Consider the following 21,746-nt stretch of genomic DNA (forward strand, 5'->3'; position numbering starts at 1 on the left):
CACGGAACACCAGCCAAAGAGCACACATGGACTGGACCTAGTCCTAACCCCCCACACCCCTGCACATATGTAAGCAGATGTACATCTTAGTCTTCATGGGGGTCCCTCAATAACTGGAGCAGGGGCTCCCCCTGACTCTGTTGCTGGCCTGTGGATTGTGTCCCCTAACTGGGCTGCCTTGTCTGGCCTTAGTGAGAGAGATGTGCCTAGTCCTGCAGTGAGTTAATGTGCCACAGGGGGTTGGTAAACAGGAGCCTTCTCCTCAGAGAAGAGAGGGCAAAGGGGAGGGGCTTGTGGGGGAGGAATGGGAGGAAAGGGGGACTGTGATTGAGATGTAAAGTGACCAAATTAATGGAAAAATCTGAGTCAAAACTACTTCTCAGAGATACTAAAGACATATTATATCAAGAAGATTTGATCCGTGTTCCACAAGAGGGATTACACAGCTGGTTTTGGAAGCCCAGTTACAAGCCTGCAGCTGGGGCACATGGTAGCCCCTAAGGAAGCTGCAACTGCTATCTCAGTCCATAGGTGTGCTGTGCCCATCAGTCAGTCACCTTCCAAATGCCCATGTTGATAGTTCGTCGCTGCAATCAGCTTTCCTCAGAGAAGCTTCTTTATGCAGTGCTCGCTGGTGACTGCCAAGACAGATAACTGGTCAAGTACTGAGAATGAATGACTGTTGAGTACCCAGCTGTAATGGGACATCAGTGTCACCCCTCCAAGGCTCAGGGACCAGCCTGAAAGAAGGGTCAGAAGGAATGGAAGAGCTGCAGGTGGGGGCGGGGTAGTGGGGTGAGGTGGAATGTTCACTTTCAGGAGTTATGTGGCTGATGTATTGAACTCACAACTATCTACAGGAAACTGAGACCATCAGCAATGTCATGGAGTGAGGAGAGAGAGTGGAGAGGCCCAGACCCACTAAAGATTTACAGTCAGTCAATGGTTGATTAGAAGAGAGAGACATAAATTGCCAATGCTCACGTAAACAACCACATTGAAACTCATTGAGCTTTAGAATCAAAAACTGAGATGTGAAAGTAGGGGAGCTAGGTGGGAAGGATGGGTCAGCAGGACTAGGGGTGGAGCAAGAAAGGAAGCAGGGTGAATATGACTGAAGTATATAATGTCATGTATGACATAATGACATCCATTGTTGTGTATAATTACTCTATACTCATTAAAATGTGTCTATAGCACTGTACAATCAGTAAACAATGAATTTTCAGTCTTCTAAGATTCTGCTTTGGGTCTCTCAGTTAGGAAGTTCGTGTAAGGGTACCCTAAGAGTTTGCTTTCATAGTCCTCCATCCCTTTATCACCCCGGTTCCAACTCAAAAGCCCTGTGCTGACTGAAGAGAGTAGAGGTGGGGGAAACAAGATGCTCTAGTCCTTCCCTCCTCTTGCAGTTGTCCACAATGGGGACAGTGGTCCTAGGAACGATGAGGACAAAGCTGGAGAGAAGCTCACTATGGGCCTCACTGTTTATTCGCTTGATGGAATAGTAACTACCTCAATACTCAAGACTTTTGAAACCAGCGAGATGGCTGGGGTTGCAACTCAGTGGTGGGATAACATGCACAGGGCCTAATCCTTGGCAACACAAAGAAGAAATTATTTTAATCCTTAAAATATTATCTTCTCATTCACCATGTACCATAACTCATTTCAAGTCAGAAGTGACAAACTAAGTAACAGCATGTACATATGACAGACATTTTCTTTACTAGGCAATGAAAAAAAAAAGACATTTCTCATAAATTCACAACTTAGTCCATTAGAAAATATCTTATTCTACAATCTCTCTGAGGTGCTTTTCCATCAGGTTCGTCGTGTTGTGTCCCTGCATTTATATTTGGGTGATAAGTTCCATAATACACACCAAGAAAAATAATCCCAAATAGAAGAGAGAGAACGATGGTGGCACTGATAGGGATAAAATAGTCAGAGTTAAAAATAGAGAGAGGGTAAATCCAGAACACAGTCAAGATTCCCAGGGTGCCAAGCACCCTTACAGTGTAATAGCAAGACATTGGACATTTGGTATTCTGCCCCTTGATATTAAAAAACGTGAACACAAGGATGAATCCAACCACCAGCCTGTATAAGAACTCCATACTTAGAGAATTGCAAAACTGAGTGTGATTTATAAATGCCCATATGAAGCCTACAGTCCACAGAAATAAGAGCAGAAGCAGAACAGTCCTCACATCCACAAAGAGCAGAAGTACAACACTCAGCATCCAGGATAACAAGGTAAACAACTTGTAGAAGAGATACGTGAGCTTGGGCCAGAATCCTCTGAGGAGATTTTTATCAGGCAATGATTTTCTTAAAGCTATTTGATAGTCGACAGTTGACCAAGAAATAGCACAGCAGGAAACCATGATGACCATGTCTACAAAAGAAAAAAGACACATTGGTTTAGGAGTGGGGACAGTGATCTTAGTAACAGTAATAGTAAAGTAGCGTGTGCCGTGCATGCTGTACAGTGTAAACACACACCAACATATCAGGTAGCTTATGTGACTAACTCTTCGAGATTCCCACATTGTACTAGTGCAGCTGAGGTTTGAAGAAATATATTATTCGACACTCGTCAGGCTGGAAAGTGATGGGTCTGAGATTTGTTGGTGTGCTAATCAACTGTGTCATACTACTTTAGAATTATCCTGAATAGATTCAGTAAATAATACTTTGACTAAACACTACAATTGTACGTCTTGGTTTTCTACACTCTTTGGCTTTAACCTTATTCCCATACCTAATCCACTGGGAGATAGCTTAATGGATAACGAGACAGTTAAAAAGAAAATTTATAAGTGTAAATCATTGACAAAATAACTTTTCAGAACTCACAGACCCTGAGTCACATGACCAAACAGGCTCTGAAATTCACAAAGCTCCACAGGTTTGGCACCATTACCTATTTTGTCCCAGCGCAGAGCGAAAGGTCATTACTGTTCTGGAAATACAAGTCATTGCTACCTCACTGTCAAAGCAGAGGATGGTTTAAAAAGGGAAGCAAATATAAGGGAAACCAGAAAGAGAGTCGCAGAGAATAGAGTATGAGTCCCTTTGTGTATGCAGTATCTGAGGTCATGTGCACAGCCAGATCTCCAGTGATGTCTCTTGATGAATCTCCTTACAAACATCTTTCTCCTCTCTTGATTTTGGCACAAAACACTCAGGATCTTGACTTAACTTTTCTCCTACTCTTTAATTATAATACTTCTCCTAAATTGTCTAGTTTTCGTTTTTTGCTTTTTTTTATGTTTTCAATCTTGTATCGATGACTGTTTTGCCTACATGTGCCTGGTGCCTGTGGAGGCCAGAAGAGGGCATTGGATCTCCTGGAACTAGAGTTAGGGATGATCACATGGCTTCTAGAATGTGAACCTGGACCCTGGGTAAGAGCAGTAAGTGCTCTTAACTGCTAACCCATCTTTCCTGCCCATGTGATGTATTTTTATACTGGGGCATTTATTTGCATGGATTTGTTTTGTTTTGTTTTGTGAGACAGATCTCACTATGTAGTCCAGCATAGTTTAAACTCACGGTAAACTGTGTGCCTCCAGCTCCTGAGTGCTGGGATTACAAGTGTACACTGCCATGCCTGGCTTTAATCTCCACCAAATTAACGTATACACATGGTTTAAAAAGTTCTACAAATCTTTTTTTTTTAAGTTCTACAAATCTTAAAGAACCCAGAAGTCCCTTGCTCTAGCTCCCTTGACACTGAGCTACAACCCCCAGAAGACTTCCCTCGGAGCTCCCCTAGCTGTCCCTCTGGCACGCACTGTCATAATTCTACACAAAACACAGTCTGAGTTTATCCCAAGTGGATACTGCTCACCCACTTTCCATTCAGAAAAAAGGAAAAGGTGGCACACAGAAACGCAGTTTTCCTCCAGTCCCTCTTCATCCAACTCTCCAAAAGAGAAACAAAATGGTGTTTGGTAAAAAATCCTCAGTGTTCACTTTATCACAACTATGTCAGTAGGGCTTGTATCGGTTTGAGCCTTGTCTTTTAACCTCTCAGTAACTATATTGTCTTCTTTTAGAGCATTTCATACTTCCTGTAATTAACATTTGCCTTCCTTCACACTTGAGTTCTGTCTTCCATACTCTAGGAAGTCACCAAAACTGAATATCATATGTGTGAGACTCAGAAAAGCCCTCAGGGTACAAACGCCTTGTGAATCCTGGTCAGTCCCAGGGCATTCCCACTTTCAGGACTCTTCCATATGTTGCATCCGATATTTGGCATTTAGGAAAGGTTTTTAAGTATCTTATATAATGCCATGTTTTCAATGGAAGGGTCGCCTAAGAATACTTCAGTCCTTTAGTGAAACGGCTGACTCTCACAGTCTACTTCCCAGGTACGATCCATCCATCCATCCGGAGTGGAGAGAGCAGCTTCCAGAGAGCACTGGGCAGGTAGAGGCCCCCAGGGGACAGATATCTCCCTCACTGGACCTTAGAACAGCCTCAGGGCCACTTATTTTGCTCAATGAATGGTTACCCTTCGTGCCAGGAGAAGGGCTCTCTCACTGTCAGAACAGATGTAGTCTCCGCCCGCTGAAAACCACTCCCTTCCTTGTGCCTTGGGGCACTCAGTGTAGCCACCTACCCAGAGCCTTAATAATCAAGACAATATACTGTGTTGGGATGGCAGGCAACCCAGGAGGGCTACAGACTAAATTCTTCCAGGCTCTGCCTCATCCCCACCCCACCCCACCCCACCCCAAGTCCCTCTGCCCAAAGATAAAGCATAGATAAGATTGGCTTTTCCGAGCCTGAGTCTGTCTGGTACTGCCCTTGTGTGGTTGAGAAACCAACCTCATCACTATTGGCCCGTTGCTACTAGTGACGTTTTTAACTAGAGAGCTCAGAAGTCTCCGTCTTTCAGGCAACCCTCAAGACTTGATAACTCTCTTAGAGACAGTCCTCTTCACCCATCTGCCTACTTGAGATGATTTCGAAAAGCTCTTACAAGTTCTCTTCACCACAGAGGCCAGAAAACTGGTTCCTGGCCCCACCGGGGAACTCACACAGCAGCTATTGTTCCTGGCTTTACTTAACCACCCAGATTGGGACTTCAACACCACTAAAGATAGAGAGCCTCTTAAATCTGCCAGGCTCTGGTCTCAGAGCGGCTGTAAGAAGGCCACTAATTTGGCCAAAGACAAGCGAAGAAAGAAATAGCTCTAACCTTCATTAACGAGACAACACCAGACATCAGGAAACTCCAAAGGTTCAAGGACTAAGAAAAAAGAATCTAAAAGATAATGGCAGAAAAGGTGCTTAATATTGACAGAAGAATAGGGGAAAAAAGACAGGTAAAAGAGCACAAAGAAACAGACTCATGATCTGAGAAAGATCCTGTTAGCGGCCACGGACAAACCAGAAGACTGTAAGAGACATCCAAACAAATGGCTTCTAGAAATCTATATACTTATTCTGGTCCTGGTGCTGGGCCAATGGTCTACCTGTATAAGACATGTCTAAAACAAATGACATCTACAAACATATATGTGTGTGTGTGTGTGTGTATATATAGATAGATAGATACATATATGTATATATGTGTATATATATGTATATATACATATATATGTGTGTATATATGTATATCTATGTATATATGTGTATATATATATATGTATATATATATATATATATATATATGGGCCCTAAGGGCCCAAAATGCTCCCACTTAGAAAAAAAAACAATTATTATTATAAAAAGAGGGACCCTGGGTCAGAAACTGCCCCAGGTAGGGGATGGGGGGAGGCTATTCAAACTATGGTCTTAAAAGATACCCAGGATAAGCCTAAACATAGAGAAAAAAATCACCAGCTTCCTTAGGGATAATAAAATTTACAGTTTAGAAATGATCTCTTGGTGACAACAAAACCAAACAAAAATGTCTAAAGAAAAAACCAGGACCTCTTAGAGACCTTGAAAATATTAAATTATTGATCCTCTGCTAAAAAGGGCCTACTCTGCCAACCACAGGTGACCTTCCTAGATCGGGGGGCCAAAAAAAATTTCTACATCAGCTTTGGGGTTGCCAAAAGTGACTAAGTCCATCTCCTCATGGATGAGAGATCTAGGCCCTGGCACCAGCCAACGGCCTACCTGTCAAAGAAATTAGACCCAGTTGCCAGAAGTTGGCCCCCCTGTTTCTATATTATCACTGTGATGGCCTTCTGGTTAAGGATGCTGACACTGTCACTGGGCCAAAGCCTGACCACCACCGATGCCAGAATGGCTCATTACCATGCTATCCTCTTGACCCCACCTGCCCCCTAGGATGACCTAAACCCAGCTGCCCTGACGCCTGACCCAGACATTGATACGCCACTTCATGATTGCTTGGACAGTTTGGCCTATATCAATGGGACCAGACCAGATTCTCAGACAGCCTTATTCAGGATGGACAAGGTATGCTGGGACAGTGGTGGTCTCAAACACCAAGATCATATGGGCAGAACCACTCCTGACAAGAATGCCAGCCCAAAAAGCTGACCTAATAGCTCTAACCAAGGCATTAGAGCACAAAAAACAAAATAAAACAAAAACAAACAAAAAAAGAAAAAAAAACAAAAACAAAGACAAAACTGATAGCTATTTACATCCATGGGGCTATTAATAGGAAGAAAGGTGTTCTGATGACAGAATAAAATACATATATATATATATATATATATATATATATATATATATATTTCCCCCCCTAAGGACTCTAAGAAGCTGACCATCATTCACTACTTGAGACACCAGAAGAAAAAAAAAACAACTTTCAGAGGGCAATAATAAGACAGATCAAGCAGACTATCACACTGCCCTAGAAATCAGACCTGTCACCCCTTGACTTCCCTGGGGTCTGACCACCCTAAATATTCAAAAGATGAGCTAATCTGGGGTAGAAATTTGCCTGTGTCCCAACATTACAGCAGTAGTAGAAAACAGCAGACTACAAACCCATCGTGCCAGAAGAAATAAGACTGCATATACTTCAGAAGATCTACCACTCCTCCCATGGGGGTGTTTGGAAACTACAGACATTGAGATCAAGATTAGAGATGTCAACTCAAGATAACTGAGGTTGTCAAGAACTTTGTAGTCCGCCAGCTAACTAATGCAGTAACTAACAAGAAGAACCCCAGCCATAGGATCAGAGGGGCAAAGCCCAGTCTAGAGAGAGACAGACTTCACAGAGTTGAAGCCAGAAAAATTAAAATATAAATATTCACAGATGTCTATAGATACCTTTTCAGGTTGGACTAAGGCTTTCCCCGCTAAACATAAAACTACATCCACAGTGACAAAGAGCCTCTTAGAGCACAGACGACCAAGTATAGATGTCCTCAGATGATAGGGTCAGGTAATAGAACAGCTTTTGTATCCCAGGTAAATCAGAGACTGGCCAAATATTCTAGAGTTTAGTTAGAAACTTTATTGCACATAGAGATCCCAGCGTTCAGGAGAGATGGGGACAATGAACAAAACCCTAAAAGAGACCTTAACTAAATTGACCTAAGAAAGTCACAGTGACTGAGCAATTCCCCTTCCCTTCACTCTCTACTGGACATAAAGCTCCCCTTAGAGAAGGGACTCACCCCTTTTAAAATCATGTTTGGAATACCCTCCCCCCATTTTTCTTAACATACAAGCAAAGATCATTGCTGAGTTTGAGGTCGCAAAGGTGTCCAATGGGCTCAGAAACATGTTTGCCCTAAACTTCATATTCTCTAAAGCAGGTCCTCCTCCAGCCAGGGGTCGTTAGAGCCTCATTAAAAGGGTCGCTCCCCTCACCCTGGAGGCTGTCAGTATTACAACACAAAAGCACAGACTTGTTTACAGTTGATGATGACCCAGACCAGTGGGTCCCCCTGTCTTCCACTGACGGGACCCCACCAAGCCCCAGACACCACAAGGACCGGACAATGACAACCGGACCCCTCTAAAATATAATGATCCAGTCCTTTCCAGTCACCAATACATCCAGGCCTGAGTTAACCGAGTCATAAAGACATAGCCCTGTTACTGTTTTCATGAGATTAGCTATACTACCAGTCCCTCCAAACAAAGCCTAAAAGCTTCAGGAAGTCCCATGATTGGCCTTCTAGCTACCAAAGAAAGGGGGAAATGAGAGGCCAAACCTACTCCATTTTAAAGCAGGCCTCCATCTTAAAGAAAGAAAAAAAGTCTGAGAACTTGGCCTGCAGCAGAATTAAGTTGCACCCAGCACCAGCATGGCTTGTCCTTAGCCCACACCCCAGACTCGCTCCCTAGCTACTTCCTAGCAACAGTCAATCAAAGATTAGTCGGATTGTTTCAGATGTATTTTCAGATCTTTTGTGATTGTTTCATCTTGCTTCAGAGCATCTGAAGCTGTCTGCTTGCACTAGGATTCAGTTACATACTTGCCAGGATGGACCCCCCTCGCTTACTTCCATTTCCTCTAAATCCTTGTCCTGCAGAGTGTCAGAGGCTACTCTGCCTTCCCTTCCTGTCCTGCTGTGTCAGCTGAGATGGAGGAGAGCCCAAGGCCCAGCTTGTAATAAGAAGGCCCTAACGCTATCACACCGGAAACGGCTGCTTGGTGGTCTTTTGGGTTCACAAATGCTTCCTGACACAACACCTCAGATGCTTTTTAATAACTTGTGTTGATCTCGTCTCCCTCTGTCTATGCGTTGGTCACATTTACATCCATTCATGTGCATACTTGCATACCTTACAAGGTAGAACCTGCCTAGACAGGGAGCACGTGGTTTTGTCTGAGTTTGGGTCATCTCATTTACTATCATACTTTCCATATTCATCCACTTTCCTGCATTTCATAATTTCATTTTATTTATAAATAAGTAAAATTCCATAGTATATACATACCGCACTTTCCTTAGCTATTCATCTGTGGATGAAGACCTAGTGTGGGCCCATTTCCTTGATGTTCACAATAGAGCAATAATAAACATGGCAGTGTCAGTATCTCCCTGTTAGGAAATGGAGTTCTTTGCATATATGGCTGGGTGACCCATATGGTATGTCTATTTTAAATTTTCTTAGCTACCTCTGTATTGATGTCTCCTAGAATGTACCTCTTTTTACCATCTTCTCATCAGCATCTGTGATAGCCACTTGACTTGGGTGAGATGAAATCTCAAAGTCAATTTAACTTAAATTTCCCTGATGGATAAGAATGTTGAATACTTTCCAAGATACTTACTGGGACCCTAACATGATGGTAACATGGCTTTAAATGCAGCTCTTAGGAGGCAGAGGCAAGCAGAACCAGCCTAGGTCTTCCAGGTCTTTTGTCTAAAGTGTATGGTGTCTTTAGCAATAGGACATACAGAGCAAGTTCCAGAACAGCCAGGCCTACACAGGAAAACCCTGCTTCGAACTGACCAAACAACAACAATAACAAAAAGAAAAGATGCAAAATGGAAATCTGTGCTCGTTTCGCTGATGGCTGTTCGTCAATTCCATTAGCCCATTTTCTAACAGAAACTATGGAAATTTGGTGAATAACTTTTACAGCTCTTTGTAAATTCTGTATATTAGCCCTTTGTCTGAACAACAGCAGTTAAAGGTTTTTTTCCTCCCAATCTGTGGGCTGTTCACTCTGTGGACAGCTTCTTTGCTGTATATATAGGTCTGTGTTGGTTCTAGAGGCCGGTTCCTGTGCCACCCAAGTTTTGTTCAGAAAGTTCTTGACTGCACCATCCCATTTCCCTCTAGCAGTTTCAACATTGCAGTTTTCAAATTACAGTCTTTGCTCTACATTGAATTGATTTTTCTGTACAAGGATTCAATTTCATTCTTCTGCAGGTGAATATGCAATTTTGTCGTACCATTTCTTGTAATTAAAATTATTATATATTTTTACTTTTTAATAAATATATATCACTTTCTGCTTTCCTTTCCTTCCCCCAATACCCCCATATACCCTGTCCCTTGTTCCCTTGTAATCTTGGCTTTTTTTTTCTTTAACCATTACTGTTACACACACACACACACACACACACACACACACACAAATATATAAATATAACCTGTCCATTTAGAGTTTCGTATATGTATATGAATTCAGGACTGACCATTTGGTGTTAGATAACCAAGTAGGGGGCCCATCCCTAGGAAAGACTATTTCTCCCAGTCTCAGAATTCCTTACTTCCTGCAGTTCTTTGCTGTGGATGGGCCCTTTGAGATTTCCTCCTTCCATGTTAACATGTCTGTTGGTGTTACACTTCTTTAGGTTTTGTTTAGGTAGTCATATGGGTGAGGTGTTGTGGTTGAAACTGTTTCTGTCATTGATAAGAAGTACATCTCACAGCAGATTTCCTGGACCTCTGGTTCTCACAATCTTCTGCAGTGTTCCTTGGGAGTTACATTGTAGATGTCTCAACTGGGGCTGGGTATCTCACAATCACTTCTTCTATAACAAGGTTATAGTTTTTGGTAACAATCTATCTATTGCAAAGAGAAGTTTCTTTGATGAGGAGTTTCATTTTCCCATTGCAAAACCAAAAATGCTAATACAAGACAAAAGCAAACTAAGCATTCCCTCAGGAAAGGCTGGGAGATTCTGCACAAATATCTCCCCAGGTCTTTGTCATGTGGGGACCAAACTCCTCAGGCCTTGCCATAAGGAGAACCATCTGCATTACACTCATGCACCTTTCCCAGAAGAGGTTTAGCCACCACCAGATAAATGTTAAAACACTGTTAGGAATGACAATGTCTTTGTGATGTGCCAGTAGTAAGTCCTCATCAAAAGTCCCTGACCTCTCCAGTCCTCAAAGTTAACTAGATACAAACATGTGATTCTCCTCCTGTTAAGCTATCCTCAAGTCCAATTAAAGAACTGTTGGTTACCACCAAGATATCACAGCTTCACCCTTACGTTCATGCCTGCAATCCTAGTTGTTGTGGTTCATAGGTGTTACAACTGAGTAGAATCGTTGATTGCTTTTCTCTCTTGGAAACTTGCATAATGAGTTCCAGTACTAAGAAAGCTAATTCTTGTGGGGCTGGCGGGCTGTCAAGCCAGATCCTCCTGGGTTTTTGTCTAATATATATGGTGTCTTCAGCAATAGAGTTTAGCCAAGGACAACATCAATAGACTGTATCGTTTGGGTAATCTCTTGATTCCGTCTGACTGACAGCTGGAAAGGTGGCTTCTCATGACTGGTATTGGGGATTTAGATAGCTATGGTTTTTGGGGAGCACAGGCCAACCCAACACCATTTCTTGAATGTTTCTTGTTGTTTCCTAATGCATGTTTTAAACACCTTTGTTGAAACTTGGCCAGCCATAGCTTACTAGTTTATATCCAGATGCTCTATTCTGTCCCATTGGTCTACCCTGCCTGTTTTTATGGCAGTACAGAACTGTCTTTATTACTATATTTGTACTTTACAGTTTAATTCGAGATCAGCATTGTAATAACTCCAGCCAATGTTCTTTCGCTTCATTATTGCAGTGGATAGTTGTTGTGTGGACTTCTGTAGATCTACGCAAATTCTTAGAATATTTGTATTAGTTATGTAAGATATGGCACTGGAATTTAGATGGAAATCACATTAAATCTGTAGATCACAGTCATTTTCACCACATTAGGCCTGTCAAGTTAGGAACATGGAAAATCATTCCATCATCACCTCATCATCATCTTTTCTGTTGTTGGTGGGAGGTTTTTTCATTGTTGTTGTTTTGTTCGTTTCTAGTCTGGAAGATTTCGTTATAGAAGTTTTCCCCTTCCTTGATTAGGTTTATTCCTAAGCACTTTATTTCTCTGAGCTATTATAAATGAGATATTTTTCTATAATTTCTTTCTCTGAGAGTTCTTTGTTGTCTATATGAAGGATTCTGATTTCTGCATTGACTTTTGTCCTACAACTTTCCTGAGAACACTTTATTTTTTTGTACCTTCTCTGGAGTCTTTTAAGTATAGTATAATAGTCTGCAATTAGGGACCCTTTGACTTCTTCTTTTCATCTTTTCATCCCTTTATGTCCTTCTGTTACCTTGTTTATCTAACAGGACTGAGATTTTTATTGAATAAAAGTAATGAGAGTAGAAATCCTTGTCTCTTTCCCAATTTTAGAGGTTATATATTCAGCTATTATTATTGTTGTTGTTTTGTTGTTGTTTTTGTTGTTGTTATATTCGCTATGGGTTTATTGTTTATGACCTTTACCATTTTGAGGTATGATTTATCCATTCCTAACCTCTTTTAGACTTTTATCATGAAGTATAGAGGAATTTTAATCCAGCAACATGATTGCTCTTGCAAGGGATCACATCCAAAGACCTTCTAGTTCTGTATGATTGGACTGAAATGCAAACACACCCTTAGTGCACACCTTTAATCCCCAACAATAAATGTAAAGTTAGTTTGTAAAAGGAAGCAGACATGTTTGAAAGTGACACCAATTGAGGGACAAAGTGATGAATCAGAGAAAGATTTGACAGAATGAGTCAGAAGTAAGATTCACCCAGCTCTCAGGAGAACAGACAAGAAAGAGAGGCAATTTAAGAGTAACTCAAGAAAGAGGTCAGTTCAGTTGAGTGGAGTCGAGTTCATTCTGAGTTCATCCAAACATGTTTCTTTCTTCTAATCATTTATTTTCTTAAGAACTTGCTTCTCTTGGCTTCTGACTGAATTTCTCTGCTTGGCCTCAAACTAACTCTGGCAATTTGTTCTAATGTTCTAGCTCCTTCTTATTCTCTGACTTCAACTGCCTCTGCATGAACTCATGAATGAACTCAATTCCACTCAAACCTTATAAACAATTTTAATTGAGTGTGATCTCATAAATGCTTTTCTATGAATTCAAATTTTTTGGGAAGACTTTTCTAAGAGCTATAAGTTTATTCTAAATGTCTACTGAAACTTACTTACCAAGTTCTCTGCTGCTCGATAATTGTTCTCTCAGATAATTGTTCTCTCTCTCTCTCCCTCTCTCCCTCTCTCTCTCTTTCTCCCTCTCTCCCTCTCTCTCCCTTCCTCCCTCCCTCCCTCTCTCCCCCTCATTAACTTCCTTCCAATTCTTCCCTTAAGAAAAAGAGCCATGAAGAAGGAGAAGGGACACATGTCCCTGTCCTTAACCCAGAAGCTCTCTTCAATTGATAACTCCATGTAAGTGACAGTCTCTCCAGGAGAGTGTCAGTGCTGAAACTAAGTGCATGGTGCAGGGCCAGCAATAGATGCCAACTGGAAATGCACTCAGTGATATCGCTGGAGATTCCTTGTCTCATAACGTCATGTCTGGGATTTTTCTTTCTTTTTCTTTTCTATTAAACTTCTACTTAAACTAAACTAAAATTTATTTATTTGTTTGCTTATTTAATTATTTCCTACCTTATAGGTCCATTGTGCATATATCACAGCTTCTGTTTTTGTGTTATGATGATATCACTAAATATGCAAACTAGTGAGTCTCTGTGTCTATATCTGCTTCTTGTGCTGCCTCTTGGGCTCTTCTTCTGTTTGTTTATTTTGTCCTATTCTGATTTGCTTGGGCTTTTTTATCATATCATATTCTATTCTATTCTATTCTATTATTATCGCTTAAATGACTATTCATTTTCTAAGGAGAGACAAAAGAAGTGGATCTAGAGGGGTGGGGGATACTAGGAGGGGTATAGGAAGAGGAAACTACTGAGGATATACTGTATTTTTTTAAATCAATAAAAAAGAAAAACAATAACAATAAGAACAGAATCATAGCATAAAGAGTCAAAACCTTAAACAATCTAAATTAACATAAATAACAGGCTGGTGCGTTTGAGAAGAAAAATGGGGAAAGTTTCCTGTACCGATTTAAACAGTTCTGCAGGATGCACAGCGGAATGCAGAACAAGTCAATTCCTACCCGAGTTCTCTGAAGCACCCCACGGACTAGTAACTGACAGCAGCCATTTCCCTTCAGGGCAGACAAGGGAAGGAACATGAAAATCAGAGAGAAAGAGGTATCTTTACACACATCTTAATATTTGAAACAAGCTGAACTTCATTTCAAAAAGTCTTAGGAATTAAAAAATTTGAAAGCAGACCTGGGATTTATACAGTTGTCATAAGATCTTGGTGGCATACCGAGATCACTAGGAAAGACTTACATTGACTAAAATTTGCCTGGCCACGCTCCAGAAAGGCATAGAGCTGAAGGATGAGTTGTGGGCAGCCCTCCAGGTAGGTCTCAAACAGTCTGAGCATGCTCAAGTCGGTGGCCATGTCTATTGCTTCTTTGTGAGGATCTGTTTGTTCCTCCATAAAATTACTTGTCCTGTGGCTGTGTTTGAAAACCACATGGTAACCTGTTCTCAGGACAAACCAATACCTGTAAAGTAAACATATTTCTCTTCAGTTATATCTTTTTAGAAATTAAGTTCATTTTAAATAATTTGTAAAAGATAAAATGCATATTTATGAGACATGGATGTTCAAGACATGCATATGTTCAATGTTTAAATGAGGTTAAACATGTCTATCACCTGAAATATTTATTATTTTTATAGTAAAAATATACAAAAATCCTTCTATACATTTGAAATATACAATAAATAACAATATTGTTATCTATAGGCTTCCTAGCATGCCACAAACCTTATTACTTCTTTCTCATACTATTATTTGATGTCTGTAGATCAACTTTCTGCACTCAGACATTTTATGGTGCATATTTGTGTATATATTCAAGTAATATTTAAATACAGAATTTTTGCACACATATTTTCCAGTACATTACTTTGTAATTACTTCAAAGACTTCACTTAAGATTTGGACCTCATGAAATTTTAATGTCTGTGTGATATGTCTACTAAGCAAATATGATAACACTTCATTTTCACAACAACCATAAGATAAGATCTGGTTTCATTTCACAATCGGAAAGGCTAAGGCTGCAAACGGGTAAAATGATTTGTTGACACTTATACAGAGAGTAATGGGCCAGCCTAAAGCTCAAACCCAGCTCGTGGGTCTGTGTCCCAGGGCTATCTGCGGAGACTGAAGGGAGGGTTCTAGCAAAGGGTAAAGGGCACGAGCAGGAAGAGGAAGTGCTTCTGCCACCTCCAATGTGGCTGTGGCTGCCTGTGGCCACTCTAGTGCTGCTGCCCCATGCAGACACTGCACTGCCTGTGCTGAGCTGAGCTGGCGGAGGGCGGGCTGGAGAGCAAACAGGGTTCAAGGGAGCTTCTGGTGATAAATGCTCCAGGAGAGTATTCTCTTCCCAGGTAGTGTTACAGCTCTTGTAACGATGCTCTCAGACATGGGGTAATTCTCACACACCTTTATTCCTTCTGGATAGGATCTTGTATACAATTTGGGAGTGGGTGGGGTCTGACAGCAGGTGCTTCCCATTGGCTTGGCCTGAGATAACTTATCTACATGAGTAGGGACTTGTGAGTGCTGTCTATGGTCTGATGTCCACAATGTTCTCTTTGGGGGGCTGTGGCTATGTGGCAGCTACTGGAGTCAAGAGCAGGCTAAGTTCCTACCACCCCTTCTGGGTCTCTGGTGCTTCAAGCCCAGCTCAACCTTACCAGGTTTCCTCTTATAGTCTACCACCCCACACCAGATTCTGATCCTTACCTACTGTGTTCCAAAAGACAGCTCCAATTTAGTGTTCATTGACTTCTCTTAACTACAACACAGAACATTTCCCTCCCTTGTTGTAAAAATGAAGACTCAAGAAGAGATGGAATCTTTCCTATTTAATTTAGTAAATTCTAATATCAACAAGGATCCTCTGAGAATTTTTCATAGTAGAAATATAAAAGGAAAACAAAACAAAAAACACTCAAAGACCCTTAAAGAACCCTGTCCAAGCCCTTCTCCTGAAAGAACTTTTAAATAAATACCAGCTACAGCCTGCAGATAAAATTCATAATTTTAAAAAAGTTTAATTTTTATTTAGTAGCAATTTGAAGCTAGTAAAAAACAACCAAGACATTACTTCGATGGATAGATAGATAGATAGATAGATAGATAGATAGATAGATAGATAGATAATTTGCAGACCTATAAATGTTCTTTCCAAATTTCCTGTATTCTAACATCAAATATAACCAGACTCTAAACACTTCATACCACTCCATCCCCAAATTAGTCAGGTGACCCCTGACCCAAATTATCTCACTAGCCCATAATTATTCTTCCTGATTCTATTCTGTGGAGCAAGGCTGTGCCGCAGCATATAAGTGGAGTTCAAAAAACAGCTTTGGGGCTTAAGTCCAAGTGGATCAAGGACCTACACATCAAACCAGACACACTCAAACTAATAGAAGAAAAACTAGGGAAGCATCTGGAACACATGGGCACTGGAAAAAATTTCCTGAACAAAACACCAATGGCTTATGCTCTAAGATCAAGAATCGACAAATGGGATCTCATAAAACTGCAAAGCTTCTGTAAGGCAAAGGACACTGTGGTTAGGACAAAACGGCAACCAACAGATTGGGAAAAGATCTTTACCAATCCTACAACAGATAGAGGCCTTATTTCCAAAATATACAAAGAACTCAAGAAGTTAGACCGCAGGGAAACAAATAACCCTATTAAAAAATGGGGTTCAGAGCTAAACAAAGAATTCACAGCTGAGGAATGCCGAATGGCTGAGAAACACCTAAAGAAATGTTCAACATCTTTAGTCATAAGGGAAATGCAAATCAAAACAACCCTGAGATTTCACCTCACACCAGTGCGATTGGCTAAGATCAAAAACTCAGGTGACAGCAGATGCTGGCGAGGATGTGGAGAAAGAGGAACACTCCTCCATTGTTGGTGGGATTGCAGACTGGTAAAACCATTCTGGAAATCAGTCTGGAGGTTCCTCAGAAAATTGGACATTGAACTGCCTGAGGATCCAGCTATACCTCTCTTGGGCATTTACCCAAAAGATGCCTCAACATATAAAAGAGACACGTGCTCCACTATGTTCATCGCAGCCTTATTTATAATAGCCAGAAACTGGAAAGAACCCAGATGCCCTTCAACAGAGGAATGGATACAGAAAATGTGGTACATCTACACAATGGAATATTACTCAGCTATCAAAAACAACGAGTTTATGAAATTCGTAGGCAAATGGTTGGAACTGGAAAATATCATCCTGAGTGAGCTAACCCAATCACAGAAAGACATACATGGTATGCACTCATTGATAAGTGGCTATTAGCCCAAATGCTTGAATTACCCTAGATCCCTAGAACAAACGAAACTCAAGACGGATGATCAAAATGTGAATGCTTCACTCCTTCTTTAAATGAGGAAAAAGAATACCCTTGGCAGGGAAGGGAGAGGCAAAGATTAAAACAGACACTGAAGGAACACCCATTCAGAGCCTGCCCCACATGTGGCCCATGCATATACAGCCAGCCAATTAGACAAGATGGATGAAGCAAAGATGTGCAGGCCAACAGGAGCCGGATGTAGATCGCTCCTGAGAGACACAGCCAGAATACAGCAAATACAGAGGCGAATGCCAGCAGCAAACCACTGAACTGAGAATAGGTCCCCTATTGAAGGAATCAGAGAAAGAACTGAAAGAGCTTGAAGGGGCTCGTGACCCCAAAAGTACAACAATGCCAAGCAACCAGAGCTTCCAGGGACTAAGCCACTACCTAAAGACTATACATGGACTGACCCTGGACTCTGACCCCATAGGTAGCAATGAATATCCTAGTAAGAGCACCAGTGGAAGGGGAAGCCCTGGGTCCTGCTAAGACTGAACCCCCAGTGAACTAGTCTATGGGGGGAGGGCGGCAATGGGGGGAGGGTTGGGAGGGGAACACCCATAAGGAAGGGGAGGGGGGAGGGGGATGTTTGCCCAGAAACCGGGAAAGGGAATAACACTCGAAATGTATATAAGAAATACTCAAGTTAATAAAAAAAAAAAAACAAAACAGCTTTGGGGAGTGGGTTCTCTCCTTCTACCGGATGTGTTCCAAGGATCAAACTCAAGTTGTTGTCTAGCTTGTAGCAAGCTCCTTTACCTTCTCTGGTGGTTTGAATATGCTTGGCCCATGGGAAGTAACCCTATTAGGAGGTGTGGCCTTGTTGGAGAAAGTTTGTCACTATGGGGGTGGGCTCTGAGACCCTCCTCCTAGCTGCCTGAAAGTCAGTTTCTTTTGGCTGCCTTCAGATCAAGATGTAGGGCTCTCAGTTTCTCCTCCAGCACCATCTCTGCTGCTGTCCTTCTCTCTGTGATGATGATGGACTGAACCTCTGAACCTGTAAGCCAGCCCCAATTCAATGTTTGCCTTTATAAGACTTGCCTTGGTCATGGTGTCTCTTCATAGTAATGGAAACCCTAACTAAGACAGCTTCTGAGACATCTTGTCTACCCCTGATTCATTCATGTTCCTCACATAACCTATTTCCTTCACAAATCAGACTGAATTTCTTAAATATAATTCATATGTCATTGCTCAAGCCAACATGCTCCAATGGTTTACATCGCATTTAAAATCACAAATTCTTACCATACCTTCTAAGGTTCTCCATGACCTGACTTCACACAAATTGCCTTTCTGCCTTCTCCCACAATACTGGTGTATCTCCTTGTTACTACTCTTCACAGCTTAAAGGAATCTGTCTTCACAACCAAGTCTACCTGGAACTTCTCTAAGCTCAATATTTTAATAGTCGGTTCTACTTGACTATCACATGTATAAATTAGATTCAGTTTGGGCTAGAGGCCAAGGTAGAGAAAATGTCAACTAATGGTCTCTATCCTGAAAGCCCTTGCAGCTCAACACGTGTGCCAAGTTGTTATATTACTAAGCTGCAAAATAAAGCACAAGAGAAAAGCAATTATTAGAAATATAAACACCACACTGTGAAAGTATTGCATAGAAGAAAAATCAACACTGCCTGGGACTAATTTATGAAGCTTTACCTGAGTCTGTACTGAGTATCTAGTGCAACAGGAAATATTGGGTTGCTATTCCTGAAGTGGTTTACAAACCAGTAGGTTAAATACTATTTAAAAACATGAAAATTGTATAAATATTATCAACTGTACATAGAGAGCCTAATTAGCACAGGCAGCAAAGACTGAGAGAGGAAGCAGATGCCAGTGTTAAGAGTAGAAATATACATACATAGATATACAGGAGGACCACTTGAGCCTGGACTGGGTGACTGTGAGACCATATCTATATCAATAGATAGGTAGGTGGATAGGTAGGTAGATAGATAGATAGATAGATAGATAGATAGATAGATAGATAGATAGATAGATAGTGGAATAGATAATAGACAGACAAATGTTGTCTGGCATCTCTGAGAAAATATAGGTTCACCTGAGAGAGGGGCATTGTGGTATGCCTTCTGTGGATTAACTCAATTTGGATAATTAGTGGAGAGAGATCCAGCTTACCTGTGGACAGGGCTATTCCCTGGGCAGGGAGATGCTAGACTCTACAAATTAGCACAATGCATATCCACCATTTCCTGTTCCACATTGTGGATGCAATGTGAACAACTATTTCAAGTTTCTACTTCCTTAACTTCCCCACAGTGATGGACCGTGAGCCAAAATTAAGCCATTCTCTCTTCAGTTGATTTTGTTGAAGTATTTTTCAATCCCAGCAACAGGGAAAAAAACCGAGACAAGTAAAAACCCTAACAACACCAAAATATCTCGATTCAGATTCAGATTCTGCCAATTCCTAAGTTCTCTCTTTGCTCAGTTTCCAAAGCTGAAAACTGGAGTTCCTCACCATCGTTCTGCTAAGTGGATGGCTGCCCCACATGACCTATCTTATGAAAGATATTGTGCCTGGACCATGTCAGTGGCATGTGAGCCCCTGGGAAGCAAAGTGAATAAGCTGTGTATAAAGTGCATAATCCTAGGAAACAAAGGAGTTCTGTGCAATCGTGCAATGACCCATGGCAAGTTTATACAAAGTTTTGCTTATTTGAGGTTAATTTCATGGAAAAGAAGATTTGAGTTTAACTTCCTAATTGGTTGATCATTGTTTCACTTTTGGAGCCAATGATCCAATAGAAAGCCCAAGACAATTATGCTTTCTCAGCATAATTTATCTCCATATATTCTTTCATTTGAGGTCCTGTTTTCCAATAATTGCTGCTATTAGACCCAGTGGACTGAGTATCGAAACAATTGATCACTTAACCAATAAATGCATTAATTAGACAGTTCTCAACTAAAGTACAAAGGGCTAATTAAGTCTATGTAACTCAAAACTCAGGAATATTCCCTGTAGAGCCAGTACAATGGTATTGTCAGGAAAATTCAAAAAATAAAAACAACTAAATATGCTGGTGAAGATACCAGGGTAAATGAACACCTACAGAGTACTGGAAATAATTAAATCACTGCAGTCACTAAGTAAAACATTAAGGAGAGCTCCCCAAACATTAACAGTCAAACTACCACATCAGTCCAGATGTCTATTAACAAACAAAAGTGTGAAGAAAGTGTAGGGATCTGGAGAGATGGCTCAGTGGATAGATTCCAGCACCTATCTAAAAAGCCAGGCATGGCCAAGTAAGTGCCTTAGCCCCAGGGTTGGGGATGGAGACAGGAGATTCATTGTGGCTTCCTGGATTCCCTCATGGATTCCCACGCAGGGAGAATTCTGTCTCAAAAGAATAAGATAAAAAGTGATAGCCAACATACACATGCATGTATACATGTGTATGCAGCTGCTCACATGCGCAACTGCACATACAGCACACACACACACACACACACACACACACACACACAAAATTATATAGATACACAAAAGAAAATGTATATATCAGCAATGGCGTTTTATTCAGCTATGAAGAATGAAGTAGTACCATCCATTTACGTGAAGATAAATGGAATTTGAAACCATAAAGTAAGGGAAAGAATCAAATTCAAGGAAGAAAAGTATCATATTTTGCCTAATATACTGAATCCTAGATATATATGACATAAAGGTAGAAGGGGTTCTCTTCAATGGGAAAAGGGTCAAAGGTGAAAAGGGTAGAAAGAAAAAAGGATGTAAAAGATGGGGAAAAGCAAACATCACACATGTTCTCCTTTGTGTGAGAAGTCAAATCACATAAAGGTCACAAGAACAGGGATAAGATTACTCCATAGAAGAAGGAGATGAGGAAGAAGTACAAGAGAGGAGGCAGAAGGGTGGATGCATATGAACAAGGTACACATGGATGAGAATGTCCTAATGAAATGCACTAGATTGCAAGCTGATGAAACAGAGCAATATAAAAAGAAGCCACTTAAAGCCCAACGCTGGTGTCTTTTGACCTCGTATGACTACATGACTCATTGAACCTCTTGCATCACGTCCCATCTTATCTGTTGTTTACATATAATCTGTTTGCACATCAGCATTGACCTCTACCCTATTTCTCTTCACCTGAATGAGAATGTGAACTTCCAGAACTGACCGAAGTACTGTTTTGCCAGATCCCCTAAAACCAAAAGACTTCTTTCTCATTGCACATTTTGCCTTTCTTAAACAAAGTAAAATGCTCTATTAAGTTAAGATGCCGTATTAGTGAATCTGGAAACTTCTGGCAGTACAGCGATGACTCATAGCAAGGGCAATAGCAACAAGCTTTGTGCTGCTCAAATAAGAACCTTTGTACCTTGATGACTCAGCTCCAAAGTCTGGGCATGTCTGTTTGGACTAAAGAATGGTGATGTTGGTTAAAGTCTCTCAGGTCTGACCCTCAGTCATGCAGCATCCAGCTTGTAGGAGT

General features: G+C 41.0%; 1 protein-coding gene across 2 annotated transcripts in view; it reads right to left on the reverse strand.

Moving 5' to 3' along the window:
• Positions 1-1,470: 1,470 nt before the first annotated feature.
• Xkr9 (XK related 9) overlaps positions 1,471-21,746 on the reverse strand; it is a 28,744-nt gene continuing 8,468 nt past the window's right edge. For both annotated transcript variants that reach the window (NM_001012229.1, XM_006237733.4), the window contains exons 3-4: positions 14,138-14,358; positions 1,471-2,398 (exon numbers count right to left, since the gene is read on the reverse strand). In NM_001012229.1, coding sequence (NP_001012229.1) covers positions 1,770-2,398; positions 14,138-14,358 — 850 coding nt within the window. In that variant the 3' untranslated portion in view covers positions 1,471-1,769. The remainder of the gene's footprint in view (positions 2,399-14,137; positions 14,359-21,746) is intronic.

Source organism: Rattus norvegicus, chromosome 5, assembly GCF_036323735.1.
Source record: "Rattus norvegicus strain BN/NHsdMcwi chromosome 5, GRCr8, whole genome shotgun sequence".
Lineage (NCBI taxonomy): Eukaryota > Metazoa > Chordata > Mammalia > Rodentia > Muridae > Rattus > Rattus norvegicus.